The following is a 26,585-nucleotide window of genomic DNA, read 5'->3' as shown; positions in this document are numbered from 1 at the left end:
TAACTTTCTTCGTAGATTGATCCTTGTCACACAAGGCCTGCAATAATAACATCAAGTAATTTATGTTAACATGCTGAAAATAACAGCACAGTGAAATAATATTATGCTAGGGCTGGGAGAAGATGTAAACAGGATGATTAATATTCTTTTATTAATAAGGTAGTTTTATTAATGAAGCACACTACTGAGATAGTAGTGTGCAGATACAAAAACCAGAATAACTGGCCAGGGATCCTATTATATCTGCAAGAACCCAAAATACACAAACATGATGATTAATATATTGCTGCAGAAAATTAAATATTGCAGCAAGCATAAACAACTGATCATGAAATGTGACACCAAACTAATTTAAACTTCAAAACCGCAGCTTGATGCAAGTTATGCACCAAGCTTATTTGACTTCAAAAAGTACTAAACAAACAGACAGGCTGCATTTCTCTGGAGACGATAACAACCCGGCCGGTCGTTTTGAGAGTTTTAGCCCCGTTCCCCCATTTACTGCTCATTCCCTGCTTAATTGTTGTTATGTGACTTGCCGGGGTAGTTGGTTGGGGCTGGAGAGGTTTCGTAATGAGTTGAGACACTTATTTGACTTCAAAAAGTGCTAAACAAACAGACAGACTGCAGTTCTCTGGAGACAATAACAACCCGGCCGGTCGTTTTGAGAGTTTTAGCCTCGTTCCCCCACTTACTGCTCATTCCCTGCTTAATTGTTGTTATGTGACTTGTCGGGGTAGTTGGTTGGGGCTGGAGAGGTTTCGTAATGAGTTGAGACACTTAGTCTCCAGGGTTGAAAACTTAAGTTAAAAAGGTTGACCGGATGTGAATTATGTGTAAATGGCTCCGAAATAGAATTTTGATGGTTCTGTTAGCTCCATTGGGTGATTTTGGACTTTAGGAGTGTGTCTAAATACTGATTTGGAGATCCGTAGTTGAATTAGGCTTGAAATGGTGAAAGTTGGAAAATTAGAAGCTTGGGAAATTTAGAAGTTTGACCGAGAGTTGACTTTGTGGTTATCGGGCTCGGATTTTGGTTCCAGGAGTTGGAGTAGGTCTGTTGTGTCATTTGTGACGTGTGTGCAAAATTTGAGGTCAATCGGACTTGATAGGTTTCGGCGTCGAATGTAGAAGTTGGAAGTTCATAAGTGCATTAGGCTTGAATCGATGCGCGATTTGTGGTTTTAGCGTTGTTTGATGTGATTTGAAGGCTCGACTAAGTTCGTATCGTGTTTTAGGACTTGTTGGTATATTTGGTTGAGGTCCCGAGGGCCTCAGGTGGAGTTCGGATGGTTAACGGATCAAGTTGGTAAGTTGAGAGGCTGCTGAAGCTCACCAGTTCTGGTGCAATCGCACCTGCGGAGTGATCGCAGGTGCGGCTTGGAGGGGAGTGTGCAGGTGCGAGGGAATTTTCGCACATGTGTGGCCGCAGATGCGGCGATTGGAGCGCAGAAACGAAATTTGGACAGGGGGCTTTGGAGAGCAGATGCGAAGGAGACTCGCACATGCGCGTGTGTGATCGCAGAAACAGAGGCAGTGGAGTCTTGCAAAACGGAGAAACAGAAGATTTTTCGCACCTGTGGGACCTCAGGTGCGACTAAATGAGCCGCATGTGCAAAAGCACTGGGCAGTGCATTAAAATCAAGGGTTCCATGATTTTCATCATTTTGGACATTTCAAGCTCAAGCTTAGGCGATTTATGAGAGGGATTTCGAAGGGATTCTTGAGGTAAGTCACTAGTGGTTATTTTTATTCAATAATTATGTTTCCCCATTGAATTTCCCACCTAGTTGGTGTGTTTTTCAGGTGTAATTTTGGAAGTTGAGGCTAGGGATTTGGAGAGTTTAATTTGGGGATTTGAGTGACGATTTGGTGTTGAATTTTGGTAAATTTGATATGGTTAGACTCGTGGTTGAATGGGCTTCCGAATTTTGTGACTTTTATTGGATTCCGAGACGTGGGCTCGGGGTCGGCTTTTGAGTTGACTGTTTGACTTTTGACTAAGAACTTAGTATTTTCTTATGGAATTGATTTCTTTAGCTCGTGTTGATTGTATCGAACTGTTTATGGCTAGATTCAAGGCATTTGGAGGCCGTTTCGCGAGGCAAGGGCTTGTCGGAGTAGGGATTTGCATAGTTTGAGGTAAGTAACACTTCTAAATTTGGTTCTGAGGGTATGAAACGCCGAAATTACGTGTTATGTGATTGTTGTTGAGATGACGCACATGGTAGGTGACGGGCGTGTGGGCGTGCACCGTAAGAATTATGACTTGGTCGATTCCGTGAAACTATATAATTGAATAATCTTGTTGTTACCCGTATTTCCACCATGTGTTTGAGTATTGAGCTGCCAGTCATGTTAGAAATCCTGCTTAGGCTACGTTTTGGTATTGTTGGGACCCACAAAGGTCGTGTTACATGTTGAACTATTTTCTTAACTTGCCATTTTATACTCAGTCACAGCTATTATTTTCATAATATGTCTCAGTCTCTATTGTCTTTTATTTGATACGTCATATCATCATTATTTGGGTTGATTATCATGATTCTGGTGAGCCCGAGAGACTGGAAAGATTAATGACTGAGTGAGACTGGGGGTCTATTATGAGTGATATTCAAGGGTTCGGGTCGCACACCGCAGCAAGTTTTATTGATTCATGCTAGGATTTGGCTTATTATAGCGCTTGGGCTGGATCGGCCCCTTCGGAGTCTGCACATCCACAGTGGGCGCAATGCTAGCAAATATTTACATTTGGGTTGGATTTGCACTGGTTTATTTACAATTGGGCTGGATTTACCCTGTTCTGTGTTGAGTTTTATTGAAAACCTGAAACCATGTCTAGATTCTTGTACCTTTACTTGTAGATTATAAATTTCTAAAATATCACTGTCATATTTGTTGTAAGTTTCCGTACTGTTAATATTGCATGTGGATTGTATTACTCAAACTCGTCACTACTTTCAGTCCAATAGTTAGTCTTGTTACATACTGAGTTGGTTGTACTCACGCTACACCCTGCACTTCGTGTGCAGATCCAGGTGTTTCCGAACACGGTGGGTGCTGATTATCTGAGCAGCTTAGTCATCCGGAGATTTCGAGGTAGCTGTCCGGCATCCGCAAACCTTGACTCTCCTTCCCTATCTTTTAGCTTTATGTATTTAGTTTCAGTATAGACACTGTTTCAGACTTGTGTTGTATAGACGCTCATGTACTCAGTGACACTCTAGTTTTGGAAATGAGTTTGATCATCTAATTCAGTTTATGAGAGTTTTAGTTCATTTTTCATTTAAGTGTTGGAAATGTTTTGAGGTGTCGGCTTGCCTAGTACCATGTTAGGCGCCATCACGGTAGGCTAAGTTTTGGGTCGTGACAGAGACTCTCCACTTCAACGCCTTACTGAAAAGTTAGATATGCACAGCAAATTACAAAATTTTAATCAGAACATATCATTGCTTTGAAGCGCTTTGCATGCAAGCAAACGTTGGATGATAACATTCATCTTAAGAAACTTTATATATATATATATATATATATATATATATATATATATATATATATATATATAAACCAGCTTGACGCGCACTGTTGAATAATTAAATTCACCCTATCTTAAGGCTTAAGTGACTTCCAAGGAGACATTTACTTTTATAGAATGTTTAAGACCTATTTCAAGACTTAAAGTATGGCGTCATAGCTAGTGGACCACAAACAACTTTAATTAGATAAAATCCCAAACTTTCAAACATTCTTATAGACTTACATTAAAACAGTGTGTTGTAGGGAAGTTCACAAGGTGAAAATGGATCATCACACAGCAAGGTTTGGGAAATAATTTTAAGAGATAAAATCACCTCGAACTTCACGGATCCAATCTCAAGTTTCTGCTTTACTTCTTTAAGAACATCAGGCTCTGCAATGAGGAAAAGAAAAGGAGAAAAAAGTCAAGCATGAACAGTTGAATAAGAAGAAACAAAGCCACACTGCTCTGGAGGAAAAAAGATCTTAGTATCAAACTTTGCTAAGATAATAACCAACCACTAGCGAACTACCTTACATACGCATATTGAGTTAGCCCAAAATCATAAAGATAATAACGAAAAGAGCAAACAAATGAATGCATTTGCCATTGACATATTTTTCTTCCCTCCATTGTTCTATAGGTTGTGAATTTACCAAATGTCCACCCAGACACTGGAGTCAAACTCCATGAGAATGACCAAGGTTATGTTGGAGTACTGCCTAGAAACTTAAATTACAAATGATAGACTACTTAATATCAAGATGACTTTTATGGAGCAAAAGGTGAAAGGAAAAGTCAGTGTCCTAGTTTACATATGCTAAAACTACGAAGGGTCCAATGATTTACTTATCTAGAAAGATTGGAACACCAATACAAAATAGACATTTGGATGACTTTTTCCACTTCTTGGAGAACTAAGTGGATCCTTAAAGAGTCAAAGTTGCTTGCTTAACATTGTAATCCTACCTGTTTCACCAATAATTATTTTTACAGCTAAAGATCATGTTCAGCATACTAAATTGAATGGGCCGACAGAACAAAGAGAATCTCATGTACTTCAATAGAAAAAAGTATTTGATTAACAAGCCATGCACAGGTTCACACCCATCATCAACAACTTACACTAATTAGAATTATATTCAAGAACTAGAGATAGATGGAAAGATACAGGAAATGATAACTACACTCCTAAAAGGCAACAAAAAAGAACTCAACTAATAAAAAGATTCTTCATAAAATTAACAAAAGAAAAAGGAATTCATTATAAAATTACTGTATGGAGGTTGTCACGATGATTTACCAATTGAAATTGGATCTGTAGAAGCAGAAACAGGATGCCCCTCAACTCCATCTTCTCTTACTGGTGTATATATCACAACCAGCCTATAGCCGACATCATCAACATTAGCTTCATACATTCTTCCTGTCTCCCCTGCAACAAAACCATTTTCTATCAGAAAATCCGTATCAACTTCTCACGGTGCTATGCATAGATGAGATTTCCAAATGTGAAGGACCAAATATAAAAAAATTTAAACACGGTTTCCCCCTTTATTTGGTATTGGAACAACTTGTTCCTACACCAAAGGTTAATCGCTTAAAAGAGACAAGGAAATAGTCTTATAGACTGATAGTTTGACTTGTCTAATAGATATGAGCCATTATGCTTGTCTCCCTATTTCGATGCAAGTAAAACAGATGCAGTGAAACCTCATAAATTATCAGCAAAACACTAATTTGATTTACCCGGTTATCAACCCAATTCTTTATGCTTTTTTTGTTCTCTTTTTGAGCTTTTCTTGTTCTTATTGGGTGATTAATGGGGATTTATAGTTAAAAAACAAGTAGATGCAAAAGATGAATCACCAGAGAATACCTTAAAGAGTTATAAAAACCTCAAATTTACACAGCTCGTGCAACACGTATAATATTGGAAAGGTCTAGACCTTTAGTTCCCTTAACTCCTCACACAAAGTAAGATCAGAGGAACCTTGCTGTCAAAGATATTTGCACCTGAACAACTTGCTTCTTGCCTCTTCCTTTACGCTTAAGACAGTAATTTATGTTTGGACACAACCAGGTGGAAGATATGTTGTAAAACATTCTGAACCATGGAAAAACTACTTGTTCATACTATCTATCATGAGAGTATAGTTACCGCAAAATGAGAAAATGGAAGACAGTGCTACAAGAGGAGGTCACTTTTCAGAGGAAAAATTTATCAAATAGTACGCGAGGAGAAAAGATAGTAAAAACTAATTAGAACCGGACAGTTCAGCCAATCTAATCATTTTGGATATGTTAAGTTGAGCAACTCTTAATTCAATAAACAGATCTAAGAAACCAAAATCAATGGAACAATTTAGCATACCAGGAATCGAAATGAGGTCAGGACTTCCAACCATAGATCTAAGCCACTGAATTCTACTTTTGCCCTCCTTTCCGCCACTATAAACACCACGAAAAGCATACAGATTGGTGTGAAAACCTCTACCTTCAATTTCCAGCTTATCCATCCTAGGGATGCCTGAGATGAAGCAGATTCATAAATCAACTACTAAACAATTCAATTATATGAAACTCTTAAAATTACCCAATGACCACATGGTAGAGATGCCAGGGAACAAGAACGATTTCATGATACATTAAAGCTAAGATGTCAATAACAAGGAAGAACAGGGGGGTGATTCCTTCACATGAAGAGGTGCAAGACATACAAGGATGGGCCTCAAGAGAACTCTGAAACAGCCCGTCACAAAGGGAGGGCAAAAAAGGGCATCAAGCAAAGGACAATAGCAAATTTATATTGGCCAGGTTACAGGCTAAATTTTACTTATCTGGAAATATATGAGTAAAAGGAATGGAAGAAATTCAATGTGCTAAAACTACGTTTAAGTATCTGTCTGGAAATAATTAAATAGACCCCAGCAGAGGTCAGCAGTAATGATAGTATTTATAGTGACATACAAGAAATCTGCAGAAAGAATTTCAGGCTCTGCTATACGAAGTAGTAAATTTACACTAACAGAGTGAAACAAAGAAAAGATCGGTCATAAGCTGCTGATTTTCTAGGAGGATCTTCCCAAGCATACTGAATTAACTGTGAGAAGCACTCAGCTCTTGTAGCAAATGGAATGCTGGAAAGAAAGGTAACCAATCTGAAACCCAACATAATTCTTCGCTTCCACGAAAAGGGGTGAAGGGTAAACAATAGAGCAACTCATTGATTTCCGTACATCCTTTCGATAAAAGTATAAATCATTTGTTTTTTTGTTCGGAATGGAAAGTTAAAGAAAAAGATATACTTTGTCCTTTCTGTCTAAATCACTGGGGGCTAGAAAAGCTGACCTTCCACTTTTACCTGCCCAGTTTTCCTCTTCTCAAACTAACCAAAGACAATACATGGTGACACAGTGAGTGATTGCACTTCTTTGAGCATACACCTCATACAAACACGGATCACAACCAAATTTAAAAATAAAAGGAATTCCGAACATAGAGCATCAAAATACAATCTGCAACAAATTCATGTCAAGTGAGGTAGGTCAGTAGAGGACCATTCCACATGTGGCAATAATCAAGTACATTTTACCATCCAGCATTTACTGTCTTCAAGTATCAATAAGTGGAAACTAGATTAGAATTTAAAGCTAGAAGACCTGGTGAAACTGAAGGAGTTTCGGCATACACAGGATCACTTGACCTTCCAAAAACATCAGACACGACGCATTCACATCTTAGAGCGTGACCTATGTCCTCAAATCGTAACCTGTAGGAGCAAGAACGGTGTGATTGTAATGGCTCAAAGGACTCATTATTTCCTGTTTCAGTCGAAATAAACCTGCAGCAGCCAATAAAATATCAGAAGCTTCTCAATGTTCTCAATGCACTGCAATCTTTGGATTATGCTAGACAACTTAATAGCAGTTTGCATTCTTGGATGCAGTAAATTATACATAGAGTGTAGAAGTAAATCGTATCAAGATAACACCGACTATCTGAGCTTTCGTATATCTCAGTTTTGAAGCTAGATATTTAACCAGCTTACCCAACATTATTTCCTGAGATCCAGATATTGAACCGATATCCATCACAAAATAAGAGGAGCAGCTTTTGGTTCCTTTTTTTTCGAGTATAAGAAAAGTAGCAAGTGAGGTAACAGAAATCATCTCTATATTATAGCTGTTGTTCTAACTTCACATAAAATAACATCAGTAAAGAATAATCAGCCATTAACGAAAACGGTTGATTGCCAGCATATCCAGATGATGAAAACAGAGAAGTACCATGTATATTTGATGTCCTTCTTATACTTTAACCATACACGCTCTTGACTTTCACTCTTTGGAATGACTTCAATAGCAGTTAGTATGTCCCCTTCAACAGCTTTCCCAGTTAGAGCCAGCGTCTCAATTCTTGGAATATCTGTGGACGTAGTGTTACTGTCAGGAGATTACATGGGTATATGTTTCACAAGCATTAAAAGGAAAGTATTCTAGATAGTGCACGGAAACATTCTAGATGAAGCATGCTCTACAGACAAGCAGAACCACTTAGGAACATTTGCTGAGCTGATCATTTGACTGATTAGAAATAGTTGGACTATTGGAGTTGTAGAAGATTGAGAAACTCTTCTTTTCTGTTAGATTGTCACATTGGTTGAGGGAATTAGTTGTTGTCTCCTTATATGGTCTTGGCAATTATCACCCCATGAGCTAACTTTTGGAGTTGAGTTAGACTTGAAGGTCCATCTTTCTTAACATGTTATCAGAGCCAGACCCATTCCTATTGGTTTGCTAGCCTCCACGACAAATATCAGAAGTGTATTGTGTTTGGCAACTCTAGATGTGTGAGCTGGCTCACATTGTAGACCACAATAAAGACCCATTTTTATTTAGTTTAGGCTTTTCCTTTGTTTTGATGTGTTTTGGACTTGGGCTTTAGCCCATTAAGCTTAGCATCACTATAAATAGAAAGGCATTGCCACATAACCCATTTTTATTTAGTTTAGGCTTTTCCTTGTTTTGATGTATTTTGGAATTGGGCCTTATCCCGTTGAGCTTAGCATCACCATAAATAGAGAGTCTATTAGTTTATGATGGATTGTTGATAAAGAACTCTCTTGAGATCCCTTTGTGAGATTGTCCTAATCCTCTTCAATTGAACCTCTCTTGAATTCTTCTAGCAAGTATTCATGTATGAGTTTAATTTCTCTTTCCCGTTGGTTTTATTCTTGTGATTGATGCTAATTAGTATGTTACAAGTCTATACTTGTGGTTGACTAGTTGCTTCCTTTACTAGAATCTATCCTTTCTTTCTAAATTCTATCTCTAATTTCTCATCGCCTTCTAGTTTTTCATTTCCTTGTGTCCATTTTTTCTTTTTGATAAGTAATCAAAGAATTTTTTCATCAAAGAATTTTTGATAAGTAATCAAAGATTTCATTCCTTGTGTTAATTCCATCGTCAATTGTGGAAGTAGAAGAGACAGTAGCAGACCATGAACTTTAAAGTTATAGATGCTCCATTGTTTTTAACATAAAGTTGCTATCAACCACATAGTATAAATGCACGGACAAAAACTTTACAAGCAAACTACAATTAATGTTATTACAAAAGAAGATCATTCTATTCACAGTTGTCTTCGAAGAGGATTTTATATTTCCTAAAACAAAAATATGACTAGCTTGTGCAAGTAAATGTGTTTGTTGTTTTACTGCTCTAGCCATTAGACATCCTCACTTGGTAGCTAATGTCTTTGTGTTTGTAAAAAGGGAAAATAAAAAGAAAAAAAGGAAAGAAGGAAAAGCAAAAAATAAGGGAAAGAAGGAAAAGCAAAAAATAAGGGAAAGAAGGAAAAGCAAAAAAGGACAGAAAAGAAGAATCAGCCATGAATGAAGAAGAGGACAAAAAGAAGATCTAACCATGAAATTTTTTTATTCAAACAGGAATTGAACCCTGAAACCCAGAGGTAGTTGCACCTCATATTTCTGTCTGTTAACAGTTGCAACATTTGTCTATTGAAGATCATGGGTGCTCGCATGAGCACCGGCCGGTGACCATGTCAGTTCACCACTGAGAAGAGATTTGATTAACCAACAATGTACAAGAGGGCTCCTTATAGAAGAGTTTTATGCTACGTACATTATGATAGGTAAGACTTCTATTGCCTAATAAGATAGTAAATATACTATAACTAAATAGATAACATCCTAACATATCCCATAGACTACTATAATATTTTTCTTACTCAAATTCAATGAATCTAGACATGTGTGAACCTCAACACATGCTCTTTATTACCAGTACGTCATTCTCTTATATTTCTCAATTACTTCTAATCTCCGGTGTAATGCCCCACAGTGGCACCAGAACATTTCAATCATGTGAAGGTGAAGAGTGGCAGGGCTATCTCAAACTAGTACAACAAAAAAAACTCATTCATAAGGACCTAGGAATGATGGCATACAATAGACTTCTTTGTCATTTCAGATTCTATGATCAGGAAAATACCTGGGAGAATCACATGAGTTGGCTCGGATAACCTGAGTTCTCCAATGACTGAATCTGAACGAACTGGTGTATATCTGCAAATTTTGGGTAACATGTTTTAGAAAGAAAAAAAGACTACGCATGCACATCCCTTCCTTAAAGTTTTTAGTTTCCATTTGTCATTTGTTTGTTTTGATTTTTATTTTTATTTAACAAGATTATTCAAGAAACAGAAGAAACATACAGGCAGCGAACAAGGAATTAATCCGCATCTATAAGCATCAACTACTATGCGCCTGTATCTCACAACATAACACTTCAAAAGCAAAGCCAAAATCTTAGAGAAGCTGTTACCCAAAAAGCAAACGACAATCGTAATCTTCATCTACAACTTCATAAGTTTTAGAACATGCTCCATTGATGAGAGTGATTGTTCCCTCATCAGTTTCTCTATACCAGCTAAACAAGCTTGATCCTTCATGACCACCAAAATACTCTCCCTCCCCAAGGTAAATACTGGATGAGAGCTCCTTCACGCGAACATTAGAAACTACTGGAAAAGCTGCCACATATTTCACAAGACATGTTCAGTACAACTTTAAAATAAGCAAAGACACCCTACGTTTCATTTTATATGGCATTCTTTCCTTTTTAGTTTGTTCAGAAAAGGAGGGCACCTTTATATATTGGAAACTATTTAACTTTGAACTTCTTATTTTACCCTTGTTGACATGCTCTTATAGCCCTAGAAATGTATTGGCAAATTTAGGACGACAAGTTCTACGAGTAATTTTGGTATGTGCCAAAAGTCATTATTTCTTAAAATTCGAGACCAGTAAACCATCGCCATATAAAATGAAGTGGAGGGAGTATCAAGCATCATATAACCAATAGCAAGAATAATCCTACTTGAAAGGGAACATGCTATTAATTCAGAACTCAGCACATCTTGTCAGGAGCTACAATATAACTTTCATATAAACCTAGAGTATGCAGTTAAAGAAACAACAAATCCTAAAACTTCAATAGGAAGCTCCAAAATAGAATATACTATCTCATGCTATAGAGTTAACAATATCATTGCAAGATCATATGGTATTAAATCTTATTACAAGAGGTTATTAGTGAGAGGAACACATTTTCCCTCATTAGTCAATACTCTATTTGGATTCCCAGAGAACCAAGAAAGGTGTGTTTCTCTGTGTGGTTGACGGCGAGGGGAGTGATTTTGACAGTGGTAAATCTGAGAAAGAGAAGGATCACCTATGTTAGTTGGTGCTTCATGTGCAAAAGCTCGGGCGAAGATATAGATCATCTCCTATTGCATTTGTCAAGTGGCTAATCGTTTGTGGAGGGCGATCCTTAATTTGTTTGGGTTGCAATGGGTGATATGCCAGGTACAGTGAAGGAGGCATTGCGTGTTGGGCTCACATGAGCAGGAAGAGAAGTCCAAGGGCATGGAGTGTCGCTCCCTTAGCAATCATGTGCGTTATATGGAAAGAGAGAAATAGGAGGGCATTTGAAGGGGGTGGAACAAGATTTGTAAAAATTGCAAAGTAGTCTTTTGTTCCTAGTTTCTTTATGGTGTGTACTCATGAGGTCCCTATTAGTATAGAGGATTGGATCTCTTATGTTGAGAACCATATTTTGGTATAGGTTCTCTTTTTTTGGTATACGGCTTGAATTTAGTCCCCAATTGTTAATTAAAAATTATTTACCTCATCAACAAAAAAATTATACGGTGTTATCAGTAATGGGGAAGGGAGAGAAATATCTACTCAGAAGTACAAATCAAGGTCTACCTGGAGAGACAGGAGACTCGCAAACTGATGCTAATGGGTTCCCAGATTTGCCATCGATGCGAATTGGCAGCCAATATAATGCCAAATATGCTCCCACATCTTCAAGCAATGGCTTATATGTTCTGGAAAATACATATTCAAAAAGGATTACTAGCACCATAAAGAAACTTTTGATGTTTTTTTCAGTTTCTTTCAACAAGTAGGCAAAGTTATTAATTATTACTCGGAAGAAGACTTACAAAGTCCTTGCACAAACATGTACATCCTTTATAACGCAAGGCAAGTCCAGCAGAGCAGATTCAAGAAGCTTATTCTTACTTCTATACCAAACATATTCACCATCACCTTCTTGTCCTCCAAAGTATCTCCACTTGGGAACTATTGTCTCACCCTCGCAGCATTCAGGAATTGACAGTTCAACACCAATTGGGTCTCCTATCCCAATGCAAGGTCAATATCAGGTAGAAGTACTTCATATGAATGAATTCAACAGCAGAAGAAAAAGTGCAAAGTCAAACAATGTAATTATGGAGGTTAACTGCACGGAGCAACACAACAAAACAATGCAGGGTTAAGCTGTTAAAAGTTCGTGAAGATAAAAAGCTGTAAAAAGTTAAAACGTTTGAGAAAATTTCATATCCTAGCTAATCTGCTAATGTCATTCCGGTATCATGAATTACCAAAGATATGTTATTTGGCAAAAAAAGATTGGCAAGGAAAGTGCCTTATCTAATAAAAAGATTATGTAGGAGCAAACGACATACCAGGAGCTACTTGGCAAGATAATATGCTCCTAGAGCTTCCTTTTAATGCATCTTTGCGGATCGGCGTAAAAATAAGCTCTATGCATTTATCGACATCCTCAAGAGTCAAATCCAGAAACTCTGCCAGTAAAACTGAGTTGCTCACCACGTTTTTTGCACTCTTAAAATAAAATATAACAATATATGTCCCTACCACCACAGCTAATTTTGTCTTTGACACCATCAGGGTTCACTCTAAGCCATTCATGTAGGCACTCTCCCTTCTCCCTGCACATGAACACTTTAAACTTCGGACCAAACTAAAATGATTTCAGAAACTGAAGCTCTAGATGGATGATTTTACGCTATAACCATACCCTCCACTATAAGATGCAAGGAAGCTCACACGTTCTCCTTCAACCAAAGATCCTTGAAATTCAAGAGAATGGCAAGTCGGTGGCCCTGCAGTGAAGTGTTTTAGAAATAACTCATCTCTAAGTATAATTTTGAACTTAAAAAATAAGGTAATCAGCATGGTTGCATGTCTATTTTAAATAACTAGCAAACTGAAAGTAATCTCGTTCCATAGAAAAAGTAATCTTTTCATCAACCAATTTAGAAGTCGAGAAACTAATAATAGTTCATGTCAACCTATTCATATGCAGAGATTCATTTGGTGATAGTAATACCTGGAACAATGGGTCCAACTTGTTCCGAGATAACAATAGGACCACGAGCCCAATCATTTCGAACAGGTTCACAGGACACATATATTGAAAATCCAATATCACCTATAGAGAGCTTGTATGAGGAAGTTCTAGCATCATTGACTTCTAGGTTTGTGCCACTTGAACTAGTCTGCACAGTAACATGCATACTTAGTTACCTTGTGTCACCATTATAAATCTACACTTCTTCCCCTTGGTATAGAAAAATTCAAAATTTCAATCCATCACGTTATAAGACAACAGAAGTACTTGGGCTACTTTTGGGCCTTAGAGGAAACATAGAGATCTCAACTTATTTGCTTGTAAAGAGATTTAAGCATTTAAGGCACATTCAAATACCCGGAACCAGCGGTAAACTGAATCTCCCTCTTCACCACCCCAATATTTCTTCTCAACGTTTAGTGCGGTGCCTTCAACTGCAGTCCCGGCTATTCGTAGAGAAAGCAATCTTGGGGTTCCTACACCATGCAAGAACACAATAAGAAAACATTAGATGGCAAACAAATAAATGAAGTCAAAGTCCATGAAAAAGCAGCATAAGATTTCTGCAACCATATAGCTCTTGTGAACCTTGAACAATGTCAGGGTAATTAAATGTGCGCCGTGCTAGTTGGCAGAGAAAAAATGGAATAAGGCTTTGAAAAGAGGACACAGACTTTGATAAGGATATTAGGGACAGAAGCTTTCTAGCTCTCTTCCTAAAGCCAGGTGATAACAGGGGAACATAAATTTCATCAGATACCAGTTAAGTAACAAATGATCAATAAACCCCAAGAGCACAATAGATGGTCATGTCCATAGCATGTTTCAAGAGAAACTCCGGTCCCTCTTTTCCAAGAAGGTTAAAAGTAACCTCCATCACAATCTGAGATTGTTTTACATAAAACCTATAATATTAGAATGCTTTTTGCAAGAAACACAGCAAATTGAATTTTCTGGCACCCAGTAAGTGAAGTGCATTAGTTCTAGACAATAAAAAAATGTAGGGATCAAAGCAAGGGTTATGCTTTACTCGTGGAGTTTTGTGAACAAGAAAATATATTAAAATCCTGGACCGCAGCAAGCTCTGATACCATCTGTAAGCACTAAGAATATTCTATACAGAAGTCCAAAAATCATAACAATTCTTGCAATTGATCCCAACATGTGGAAATGCAGCATTACCTGGGCGAACACGCTCCTGTCCCATACAAGTTCTTGGCTCACCCACTGTCCCATCGTCACGAACTGGGGTACATTTGAAAGATATGAATTTACCAATTGCATCTTTGGTAATACGATATTGAAGAAGACCCGAAAACTCGGGAATTATAGCACCTGAGTCATTTTCAACCTGCAGTAAGAGGAACCAGTCATTGATAGCTAAAAACAATAATAAAAGATCATATTAAGTTAGAATAAAGTATCATGCAATCTAAGAACTGCTAGCCAGCCAGTTAAATTGATATCCCTATAACCACCTTAAAACTTGAGAAACTATGATAAGCATGGATAAGCTCACAGTATTCACGGTAATTAAGACTTAATGATAACCCACACAAAGAAATTATGTATTAAGAGTTCTTCAAAAAGAAAGAAAACAAAAATTGTTTGTTCTTCATAACAGTCGCTTCGTTGAAACATTAAGAGGTATATATTCATTACAGCAACATAAAATATAGAGTATATGGTTTCCTATAATACGACTCAAATAGATTTTAATCTCAGTTTGTAAGGAACAACACCAGAATCCATTTTGTTTTTACTTTACATCTCAGCATTCTGCATCCTTCATATGGTAAGACAGTGTTAATGTTTCTTGATTTTTTTCCTTTTGTTCTGTCCTCGTGGAAGTTGAGAATTTTAGCACATTTAGAAAAAGCGAATCGCTAACTCTCATATAAACAATCATCCAAGTATTAGTTTCCCATTCGTTACTTGAATTTGATGAAATTCTGAAGTTTCTATATTCGAAGTTCATTTGAACTGAGAACAGGATACTCTGCTTCAGAGAATATTCTCACTTATTCTCCATTCAGCACCATGCATAACATACCAGTCCGACAGAGTAGATATAAACATGATCTGCTCTTTTTCTCTCTGCAATCAGGCTAGGACTCTGAAAAAGAATCTAGAGAATACAGCCTACAGTCAAGCTGAGGCAAGAAGATGGCGCTCTACCTCGTGAAGATACCAACTGTAAATACTTTTTCCCTCATGACCCCCAATATAACCATAAGATGCGGTCATTATTCCACCTTCGGCATAATCACCAGTCAGAGATAAAAAGTTAAGGCTGGGTGGAAGTGCTGCAAGAAAACATCCATGCTTATTGATTATTCGAAGTTAAGAACAAATGCGCAAACGTAACAGGTGAAATTTTAATGCATTATACTTACTCTCAGCAGATCTTTCGGAAATGACATAGACTGATTCACCAGCTTCACCATCTGGAGCCATTGGAGTAAATTTTGCAACAATATAGTAGCCAACAGCTCCTAAAGGTATGCGGAATGCCTGAAGGAAACAGACATTTACTGATTTGACACATCATTTTTAATGATTAAGTATTGATTTCATGCATCACGTGTAGGAGCTGAAATTCAAAAGCTTAACCTAAACATCTATTACCTTTGCAATTTTGGATGTACTTAATGCATCAAGACAGCTCTCACCCTCGAATGTTGATGAACTTGTTTTAAACCACTGAACTCTGCTGGCACCTTCAGTTCCTCCGGTAACAATACCAGCTACCGTTATTTTACTGCCCTCCTTTAGTTCACCAATTATCTTTACATTTGTCACTTTAGGAGGAGCTGGAACAGCAATTTAAATTTTTTTAAAAAAACAATAAGACCCACAAACCGACATTGTTTCACTCTGTAGAATACTGATAACTTATACTCACTCCATTTCAATTTATGTGAACCTATTTGACTGGGCACGGAGTATAAGAAAAGAGAGAAAACTTTTGAACTTGTGGTGTAAAATGAGGCACATATATTTTATGTGGCTATAAATGATTGCATAAAGGTAAATTGTTCCCAAATAAGGAAAGGGGTCATTCTTTTTGGCACGGACTAAAACGGAAATAGGTTCACATAAATTGAAACCGAGGGAGTAGCTAAAATCATATCAAATTTTGAAGAAGTTACATAAAGATACAGGCCATAACATGTGGAATTTGATCAATTAAGTAGGCTTGTATAATTCGGCTTCAGCAAACCTATGCAGCGCTGTTGGGAGGTGATGGGAGCTGGAAAGACCTGAACAAGAAGAATGGAGGGAGCACGGGCCATGGGACGTGGAGAGTAGAAAGAGAGCCAGTGTTTTCTTGTGAGGTGGACACACAGCGGGCCACTTGTCAAAATAATAAGAGCATCTTACACAACTTATGTCAGTTGTCAGAGGTATAATATAAAATTTGTCCATATTATGTTGTATATTCTGTTAGTTTTGGTATACTTCTTGTATAGAGGAGATTTTCCCATTATTAATAAAATTATTTACCTTTTATAAAAAAAAATGATCAATACACCTAAACATCACATCCAAGATTGACCAATAGGCCAGAGTATCCTATTCTCAAAGTGAAAGATTATGTTGTATATTCCTTCCCTGACGAAAGATCGACTTCATGAAACAAACTCAGGATGCTAACTTATGAAACATTAGAAAAGCAAACCTTGCTTGACTTTCTGTGAAACTATCGATAGAGATTTCCCCTCCTGTCCTGCAAAGCACAGTCAGATGTTACAACGGTCATGGACTGTAAAGAAGATGGAATTAAATTACAAATTATCTGACCTTCAAAATTCACGGGTATATAAACAAAAGCCAAGCACCAGCCAACATCCTCTTTTGTCAAAGTATATTCATTTGTACCAGATGATACCAGCACGAATTCCCTGTAGCCACACCCCAGCCAAAGAAAAGAATATAAGGCAAGTTAAAAAGACTTGTCAAACAAGATCAACCAGGTAAAGAAGCGGACATCAACCTACACGGAATAGCAATATTTTTGAAAGTGTATGATCACCTCATCTAAAAGCTTAAATTGCTAGATAGAACATACTTTTATTTCCTAATTGATGTCTCCAACACACTCCCTAATGTGCAGGCCTTGATTCTTCTTCATGGGTCAAACACACACACAAAAAAAAAAAAAAAAAAAAAAAAATCAATGGTGGCAGTGGGATTTGAACTTCCACTTGCTTTGCCACCATGTTAAGAAAATGGACAATAAGCCTAACTCACCCCAAATGCTAGCTCAATTGGTAATATGTCCAAGGCGAAATATGGAGACTATAGTACATACACAATCATGTGGGATTCTAACAAAAATAGTACATAATACAAAAGGTATATTACATCAAAAACAAGCCAAAAGGTTTTTATAGGCTGAGCCAAAATTAGTGAAGCGTTCATTGTAGCCGCATCCGAAACTATACAAACAGCCTTAGGGTAATGCCTACTTGATTTTAAAAGACTGAATGGTTGCAATTGCTTTTTCAAGCTGAGTCACCTAAGAAGTTGTGATCACTTCCATTAAGTAGTCACAATTGGGTAAGCTAGAGCAAACTAAAAGATTGGTCCATGCAATTTTAAACTTTTCATTTTACCTATTTCACCCTTAATGAGAAGCTTTTATAGCCAGACAAATGTCATGGCCCCACAAACCTTTTATCCCTTAAGCTTTTAAGACCACATGTTTCAAAAGTCTTCTTTTTTATCTTAAACTGTGTGATGAATCAAACTACCTCATATAAATTGAAATGGAGGGAGTAATAATCTTTTGAAATATTTTGAATATCTAACTCAAAACCATAAGGAAATGGTTGGAGTAACACAAGACCTCTATAAACCCCTTTGGAAGCTCCTGTTAAAACGTATGATGGACATATAACAACCACCCTGCACGGGCAACCTGATTGTGGTTTACTTAATGAGAACTTGTGTGGGAATCTGAACATCCAACCCAAAACTTTAAGATAATGGGTGCCCAAAACCTTCTTAACTCTTTTGAAACCCTTTTAAAACCAATGCGGGAGACCTATATAACTCAACATGGGAAACCCGTTAAAGTTGGAAAGCCTTGCACAATCATGTGTGACCTATATAAAATCAATAATAAAGAAAGCAAGATAGTTATCTGCACCTATTTAAATAGACAAGTGGCATTAACAATCCAAAATATTCCAAATAATAGTAAATATGCAAGAACTAAAAACTGCTAAAATTGATTTTTAACCAATTGATACGCTCGTCGATCTGAGAAGAGAACAAGACAACTTACCTTGTATCCTTATCTTCACGCAACCACTCGAACTTGCTGGGTCCTTCTCTTCCTCCGAAATAGTTCCCAACTCCTCTTATGATATTGCCTTCGACAACATCTCCAGAAATTTGTACATCACTCACTGATGGAGGAGCTGTCAGCAGAAAATTCTAACTTAGTGACCATCCTACCATCAGGCAGTTACCAATGAAACTATTTCAGCCACCAAAAAAAAAATGAAGGTATAATCAAGAAAGACTGCTTAGAATGATTGACCAAAGTGAGCTAGAGAAAATAGGTAATGTCAATCCCTGAAGCCGCTGCCTAAGTTTTTCATAACTTAGAAGCTGCGCTGCTATGAATATCTCCATATTAAGAGGAGGTTAGTTTGCCCATCAAGCTACCATCTTAACATGCATAAACCCCCTATGTAGAATGTCATTGAGAAGCTAAAACATAAATGACATAAAAGCAAAGAAAATTCTGTATTTTATGGCTGAACTTCAATTTTTCCTTAGGAATGGACATGTTCTTCCATATTAAATCATTGGCAGTCAGTCATATTGCAACCTTCTTGAAGTTTAATGGCTCGATAACAAATGAATCCAACTCCAAACCTGCTTTCACATAATCTGTTATAGCATATTGAGGTTCTCCTTTGGCACCTTCCTCTGTCATAGGGGTATACATAAACACCAAACACGAATCAACATCATCAAGGGTCAACTGATATTCCTCTTCTTCAGCACCAACAATGACCACTGGGCTGTTGTTCCATCTTTTCCTTAACCAACTGAAAGAGGTTATGCCAGAAAGTTAATACTTCATATTAATGGTGGACAAGTTTTGTCAAAAATTACGATCTTTAAAATCTGACTAGTACTATAGCTGCAACTTAAGATAATCATCTCACCTGGAAATGCTTTTGCCTGGGGTTCCACCGCACCATGCAATTTCTGCGTGGCCTCGAATTATGTTTCCTTCTAATAAATCCCCACATACTTCAATCTTCAATACTTTCGGGTCTCCAGTTCCTTTACCAAAAGAAAATGGAAAAAAAAAAAGAACGAAAGATGATATAACTGATAGCCCATAGAAAAGCAAGAGACAGTTAACTAACAACAAGACACGCAAATACTTCAGCAAAAACACCAGCCATTGAAGATAATAGAAACAATAGATAATGCCTCTAGCTAATTTAAAATTTCAGCTTTTTTTGTTGAACTTGTGGTTATACTTGTCAAAAAAAAAAATCAAAACTTTATCCCTTTGCATTGAGAGACTTGACTTGGTATTTTTTTTTTCTGAGAAAGGTAACATGTGTATTCATGCCTCTAGCTAATTTAAAATTTAAAATTTTTTGTTGAACTTGTAGTTATATACTTGTCAAAAAAAATCAGAACTTATCCCTTTGCATTGAGAGACTTGACTTGGTATTTTTTTTTTCTGAGAAAGGTAACATGTGTATTCATCAGCACCAAGGTGGTGCTAGCAACCATATTTACAGTTACAAAAAACCTTGTTCATCGTACAAGGATGAGACTTGACTTGGTTCTTAATGAGATGAATAAGCACATTTTCTTTTGACAAGTACTAGAAGTTAACAAGTGTTTTAAAATCTGTCAAATGGATGTTTCTATTGTTTTCTTCCTCTTTTTCCTGTTCTGAGGGGTCAACTACACAGACACATACAAAATGTAGCACCTTAGCAGCCCCCAGTCGTGTTAGTTGGACCAGAATAGATAAAAAGCATAATTGCCTAGCAGGATTCTCGATAATAGGTCTAGCAGAATTCACAATAATCCCTGTTTGATTATCGTTAACATTGCCCAAGCACTTAACAGTCTACCTAGATGAGATTGGACATAGCATAAATTAGCAAGCGAATACATTTGCAAATTTAAAAATTGAAATACAATTCCTCAAACATATATTTTCGATTATTCCCACTGTCTCAAAAAGAATAACGGAGCTCAGATCTGAGGAGTGTCAAATTATCTAATTTTCTAAGTGAATTTGACAATTGACATCAATTTCTTTTCTTTTTTATTAAATTACACTTTTGCATATTTATCTAGTGGAACTACACAAAAGTATAATAAAATCACAATTTTCTATAGTTTAAAATATAAAAAGGAAAATGTTGTACCCAAAGATAAATCTGTTTTCTTTCCCAAATAATTATAGTGTTATTCTTGTTGGGACAGAAATTTTTTATGTAAAACACAAACTAGTTTTCAATCTTTTGAGGCGTAAATTTCAAATATCTTAGAGAAAGAGGGAGTACATGTCATTTCAACATTAACTTTTTTTCTGATAAGTCACTTCATCATTATTTTGTTATTTCAATAAACAAAAAAATAACATACCAGGCGAAACTGGAGAAGATATTGCAAAAATAGTGGGATATTCCGTCTCTCCCAGCTTCGGGGTACACACCACTTTCAAGATTCTACCAATGTCTTCATGCTTTGGCCAATAGGACTGATCATAGGAAGCTATAATTATATATTTGATGTCTCATGGATATAAAAACACAGAACCTCAAATGGAGGAGCTGAAAAGTATTACCTCCCTCGTTGCACCATGTATTTCTGTGAAGTTTGATGGAGTTCTCTCTCCTATAAACCATTGGTATTTCAGGTTTATGTCAGAATCAGTATTCTCAGCTTCATCCTTAACAAAATTGAAGTGGCAGTAGCAAGCATCTTCCTCAAATGGCTGGTCTATAAAAGCTTCTTTGAGCAGGTAACCTTGAGGAAGTTGTTCCTTCCATTGCTCAAGCAGAAAGCGAAAAGTTGAATCTGTGGAAGAGAGAAGTCTTTGAGATGAAGAATTAAAACTGAATGAAAGAAAATCAGCTGGCATACAAATTCTGTTATATCTGAGAGAAGACATCAATTTAAGCTCCATTATAAGAAATTATAAGATGATAACCTAATAAGGTACACAGATGAAATGCAACTAAGAAAGTATGTTTGAAACCAAACAAACATCAATTATCTTCACCTTTTTATTTGTATTTAGATTTTACAAATAAGTGGGAAATCCCCGGTATATAAGAACTAGATGGCAAGAACTAAACAAAAAAGTTACATGCCAGGAATCCCACCCAATCATCAATGCAACAAGTGATTGCCATTATGCTCCAAGAGTATACAACATTAACATTGTGCTTGATATGTGCCAGCAAATTCCTTAAAGCACTTTTCTATTATGTTATATATAAAAAAGTATCTAGAAGGCAGCATGTGAGAAAACCTAATACTATAATTGTGTCAGTGAACTAATATCCATCAAGCTACGTGCAGCAGCACAAACATATATTTTCTTCAAGCTCCAAGCAGCTATCTGCATAGATAAAACAAGAAACCACAAAAAGCAACTTTTTTTCTGGAGAATGTAGATTGTTAGGAAATACCATTCTGATTTCTGGCACAGAGAAGAGGGCGCAGCAAGCATCGAAGAGCGGATATATAATAGCGGGAATGCCCCAAACATTAGGAGCATAAGAAATCTAAATTGTCCAAACAGCTCGATGGAGGCCAAGGCAGTCATATGAATCCTTTTACACAATAGTGTTATGGTAAAATCTTACAGCTAAATTCACCGATCAAAAACTCTTACAGCTAAATTCCCTGCATATGTTGGAATTTCTTACAGCACTTTGGTAAAATCCTCCAATGTCACAGGTGATCACTCTGAGTTATTGTTGAAGAGAGAAGCTGGATTCTCTCTCCTATAGCCTCTAACTTATGTTTATAGATGTCGAGACTGTTCTACACCTTTATCTTGCCTCTTACCAGCAGAAGTTTGATAAAATGATGTAAACAAAAGAAGTAGTAGAAACCAGAGAACCAATTCCATGCCCACTTGATTAAACATCTATGTGTGTCTTTGCATGAATTAAGTCATTGGACCCCACAGAAAGACTAGCTCCTAATGGCGACGGATGCTAATCCAATTTCAATAGACTAGTCAAAGTTTAGCTCAAGCATGGATACGTACCAAGGCTATGTTGGTACATAGAGTACAGCATATCACCCAGTTCAACAAACAAATCTTACACACCTGGTTTCAACTGACGCCACTTAAGGATATAAGGAGACTTCTTGTGCGTAAAATTATGCAAAGAGAGATTATCACTGAATCAGCCAATTTAATAATAGAAGATCCTTGAGAACTCACCAACAGCTTGTTCTGGACGACAAAATTCCCAACCGCCTCTGATGCACAAGGGAGTGTGAGAGGGATAACGTTTAGCTAGTGCTACCTCCTCACGAGAGAGATCTAAAAACAAATTTTGCATCAGAAACTTACAAGTTACATGAGAGGAATTTGTAGTATCAGAATGTAAAATAGTAAATAAATCCCCATATAATTTCCTTTAGAAGGAAATAACAAGCAGTACTATGAAATGAGAAATCATATTCAACAAAAATCAAAGGATGCAGATTACCATAAGAAAAGCAAGAATTAACCAAAGTACTGTACCTTTATCATTGAACTTTTTTAATGTAGGGCCCACAAGCAAAATGGAAGCTGCCTCTAGGTGACGCATCTTAAGGATAGGATTCTCCTCCACACGTAAATGCTGCAGCTCGTCATGGAAAAAAAGAATAACTCAGGCAACTCAAAAGACATCCTTAAGCATACTAAATTACCCGGCATTCAACATTAAAAAGTCAAAATATGGAAAAGTATGTGCATATTAATATAGAACAACTTCTAATTCAAATGTGCACTCAAATAGAGAGAGCTCTCAGTGTCTATCATTATAAGAGTTATCAGATATTACAGAATCAAGTCAAGAACCAGCAAAAGCATTTTTTTTAATTAAGAAATGACAAGAGAAGATTTCCTATTCAGCTATTCCATGTAAAAAAACAAGTAATATTACTGTTAGCTTTTTTCAGATTAATGTTACTGTCTGCTTAGTTTAACACTTCTAATGAGAACATCTTTTTGATAGTACTTCCAATGAGAACACCTAGATACGGTGCGCACTATAGCTATCAGGATCTCTCTTTAGTTTGTCGTCTGACCAGTCCAACACGAAAGAATTAAGCAAACAGTATGCATACTTGTAGTGTCATTGTATCCAGTGCCCATCAACACTACATAACTTGTTTTCAGAAATATTTTGAGGCATCTGAGAGACTCAGACCACTTAAGTAAACTAATTGAGGATGGAAAGGGATACACTAATTCATATGTCAATAGTTCACTGCACTATCTTTCCATGTTTTATGAACCGCTATCACTCCTTTTACCAAATAGCAATATGATGTTCATCATTTAAACACATAAGACATCTAACAATAATCGGAAGTTGACTAGATGTTTATTACTAACCTCAAGAGAAGGTAAATACGGGAATCCTTTCAGTGTAGAGATTTTATTCTTGCTCGCAGCTAAGACCTGCAAAATAAATATATGTGATGTAGGTTCTAATCATACAAGCAGCAAGAAGTAACAAAAGATAAAAATCAGAGATTAACCTGTAACCGAGGCTGACTGGCCATTGAAAGAGATTTTAACTTATTCTGAGCAACAGATAGGAACTGAAATTTAACAGCCAAAGGAAAAACCAATAAGCTACTGTTTCATTCTCTTTTCGATAGTTAAGAAAACAACATAAGCTAGAGTAGGTATTGAACATGCACAGTGAATACTGCTGTGATTCTGAACAAGCAGTGGTGCAGATGTTCAAAGACTTACTTCTAAATTGGGAAGCTCTGGAAGGCTTATGAGTGATGTAATTTGATTTCCAGCAAGATAGAGTTGCTAAAAGGTCAAAAGGTTAATCAAGAATGACAAATTATTTCAGAGCCTTTCCACTGAAAGAGTAACCGCCATCAGTCATGTAAATCTTTGAAATAGAAAATATATTAAGAAAAGTGCTGACCTGAAGAGCTTTGCAATTCTCAAGTGGTTCAAATCCAGGACCTTTGAAATCATTGAAGCTCAAATCTAGAACCTAAAGAGTAAAATATCAATTTATCAGATTTCTATGAGTGAAAATAACAAGAGAATTACATGATTACATCATCCTCCCTAGTAGTGTCGAAGCGCAAAATCTGAAGAAATATACTTTTTAACTGTACATAAATATACAAAAAAAAAACTGACCTTCACCCTAGTCAGTATTTCAATACCATCCAACACCGATAAGAGATTGTCCCTGAGGTAAACAAACTGCAAAATAAAATATATTGGTAAAATAATAACTTTGTTCGGTGTACTCGAAATAATAACTGAGTCTTCCTATATCAGAAAAGATACACACCAACCACTTCAAACTTCTTTAATTACCATACTAGAGTTACCATTAGGCATAAAAGAACAGCTTCAGACTTGAATATAAAGAAACCTATAAAGATTGCACCTTCTTGGGAAGAGCAAGAGTGCACGTTCATAGGAATATGTTCAAATTGGAAAGAAAGAAAAACCACACTATAAGTAGAATATTAGTGAGCAAAGTTTTAGTCTCTCTAGGTCACATGTTTATACAGAGAGCTTTCTGTTCATGCCAGTGATCTCCTTCTTGAAGACTATATATGTTTTTTTGGAAGTGTAAATATCATGCTAACGAGTCAAAAGCCATACTTCAAAACTCAAAATATCATAGCAAACTAAATTTTCCAATCAAATTGATTAGAGGCAGCATTGCATTTTTATACCCACAAAATACTGTAAAATCTCAATTTTGTAGTTAAACCTTGTCAGAGATAGCATTGTTGGAGCCCAGATGGGATTTGTAGTCCAATCTGGTTACATCTGGCAAACGTGAATCACACTGTCAGGGGCAACTTCTTTACAGGGCATTGGCAAGACGAATGTAAAGAATACTTTTAGAGATTTTTTTTTTTTGATGAAGAATGCTTTCAGAGAATCTTATCTGCTGAACTAAATGGTAACATGTCCAACAGAGTCCTTTATGATTGTTCACTCCTCTCTCATCAGCAAGGAACATGTTGTAAACAGGGAAACCTCTGAAAAGTAAAATAAGATAGAATCACTGTTAGTTACCTCTAAATTTGGCAACAAGTTCAGCCCACCATTGTTGAGACTGCGTATTCTATGGCCCCTCAGATCCAAGCGCTTGAAGAAAAATGAAGGGATGAAGCTTCAATAGTTAGTAAGATCACCAAAGAACCTTTTTCTTCCTAATGAACAGAGGGAATATATCATATGAACTTACCAAGAGAGTTTCAACTGAAGCAAAATGGAGAAAAAAATATTTCATAGACAAACAAAATGGAGAACATTTAAGGAAATCACAGAACAAAACAGCTGTAAAAGCTTAGCATTGAATTATTGAAGTTGGTTAATCTGCAAAATATGCTCGTGTATTATTAAGACTAACCAACCTAAAATCTTGCCAGGATAGCTAGCTTGGCACAAAAAAAAAATACCAACCAAAGACCCAAACTATCTCTTTGAACGTACTAAATGCTCCTACCAATATATTGTTTTCCAATAGAGTCTATATTCTTGCATGAATATAGTGTTTACTTAAGGTCTTAACCTATATACTGTGACAGTAATTTTGACTTTGTATTGGGAGGTATTTTGATAGGAAGAGAAATACAGCAAATAGATAACCTAAGCAGGCATTTTTCCATCCACAAGATGAAATACATCACATTTGAGACCATCTAACTACAATTAGAAAACCTAACTTAAAATATAGTCCATATTTTGAGATGATTAACAAAGCTGATCAAGCACTGCTTGTCATTAGAACAGAGCCCCACAATCATGATAGTCCACAGAAAACAATCAAAAAAAAAAACTTCTCTCCTCTAAAAAGATGGTATCAAATGAATCTAATGTATGTTGTAGAAGATTTTAGGTAAAGAAGTATAGTTCAAAGCAAAAGAAATTTACTGTATAACTCCTTTAAAGAAACAATTGAAATTAGGGGGTACTTCAAAAGCTTTTAAGTTAAAAGGTATAATTCAAAAGGCGCCCCCAGGGCCTAGCTCAAGTGGCAAAGGGTGGTGGATTTGTGTCTTAGGTCACAGGTTCAAGCCCCCAC

General features: G+C 36.6%; 1 protein-coding gene across 4 annotated transcripts in view; it reads right to left on the bottom strand.

Moving 5' to 3' along the window:
- Positions 1–26,585, bottom strand: part of LOC104093815 (187-kDa microtubule-associated protein AIR9) — a 32,229-nt gene that overhangs the window by 1,845 nt on the left and 3,799 nt on the right. For all 4 annotated transcript variants that reach the window (XM_018769939.3, XM_018769944.3, XM_009599632.4 and 1 more), the window contains 34 exons: positions 25,574–25,645; positions 24,674–24,739; positions 24,450–24,521; positions 24,263–24,328; positions 24,043–24,105; positions 23,897–23,962; positions 23,036–23,135; positions 22,730–22,831; positions 21,113–21,345; positions 20,911–21,025; positions 19,455–19,575; positions 19,159–19,334; positions 18,560–18,695; positions 17,071–17,171; positions 16,949–16,996; positions 15,895–16,079; positions 15,663–15,780; positions 15,445–15,572; positions 14,449–14,617; positions 13,624–13,742; positions 13,246–13,414; positions 12,934–13,018; positions 12,771–12,844; positions 12,578–12,697; positions 12,053–12,248; positions 11,814–11,935; positions 10,366–10,573; positions 10,033–10,106; positions 7,807–7,945; positions 7,180–7,361; positions 5,892–6,047; positions 4,821–4,952; positions 3,852–3,910; positions 5–37 (listed from right to left, as the gene is read on the bottom strand). In XM_018769939.3, coding sequence (XP_018625455.1) covers positions 5–37; positions 3,852–3,910; positions 4,821–4,952; positions 5,892–6,047; positions 7,180–7,361; positions 7,807–7,945; positions 10,033–10,106; positions 10,366–10,573; positions 11,814–11,935; positions 12,053–12,248; positions 12,578–12,697; positions 12,771–12,844; positions 12,934–13,018; positions 13,246–13,414; positions 13,624–13,742; positions 14,449–14,617; positions 15,445–15,572; positions 15,663–15,780; positions 15,895–16,079; positions 16,949–16,996; positions 17,071–17,171; positions 18,560–18,695; positions 19,159–19,334; positions 19,455–19,575; positions 20,911–21,025; positions 21,113–21,345; positions 22,730–22,831; positions 23,036–23,135; positions 23,897–23,962; positions 24,043–24,105; positions 24,263–24,328; positions 24,450–24,521; positions 24,674–24,739; positions 25,574–25,645 — 4,005 coding nt within the window. The remainder of the gene's footprint in view (positions 1–4; positions 38–3,851; positions 3,911–4,820; positions 4,953–5,891; positions 6,048–7,179; positions 7,362–7,806; positions 7,946–10,032; positions 10,107–10,365; positions 10,574–11,813; positions 11,936–12,052; positions 12,249–12,577; positions 12,698–12,770; positions 12,845–12,933; positions 13,019–13,245; positions 13,415–13,623; positions 13,743–14,448; positions 14,618–15,444; positions 15,573–15,662; positions 15,781–15,894; positions 16,080–16,948; positions 16,997–17,070; positions 17,172–18,559; positions 18,696–19,158; positions 19,335–19,454; positions 19,576–20,910; positions 21,026–21,112; positions 21,346–22,729; positions 22,832–23,035; positions 23,136–23,896; positions 23,963–24,042; positions 24,106–24,262; positions 24,329–24,449; positions 24,522–24,673; positions 24,740–25,573; positions 25,646–26,585) is intronic.

This window comes from Nicotiana tomentosiformis, chromosome 2, assembly GCF_000390325.3.
Source record: "Nicotiana tomentosiformis chromosome 2, ASM39032v3, whole genome shotgun sequence".
Lineage (NCBI taxonomy): Eukaryota > Viridiplantae > Streptophyta > Magnoliopsida > Solanales > Solanaceae > Nicotiana > Nicotiana tomentosiformis.
The sequence above is the reverse complement of the archived record's forward strand: the minus strand, read 5'-3'. Positions and strand labels throughout refer to the sequence as shown.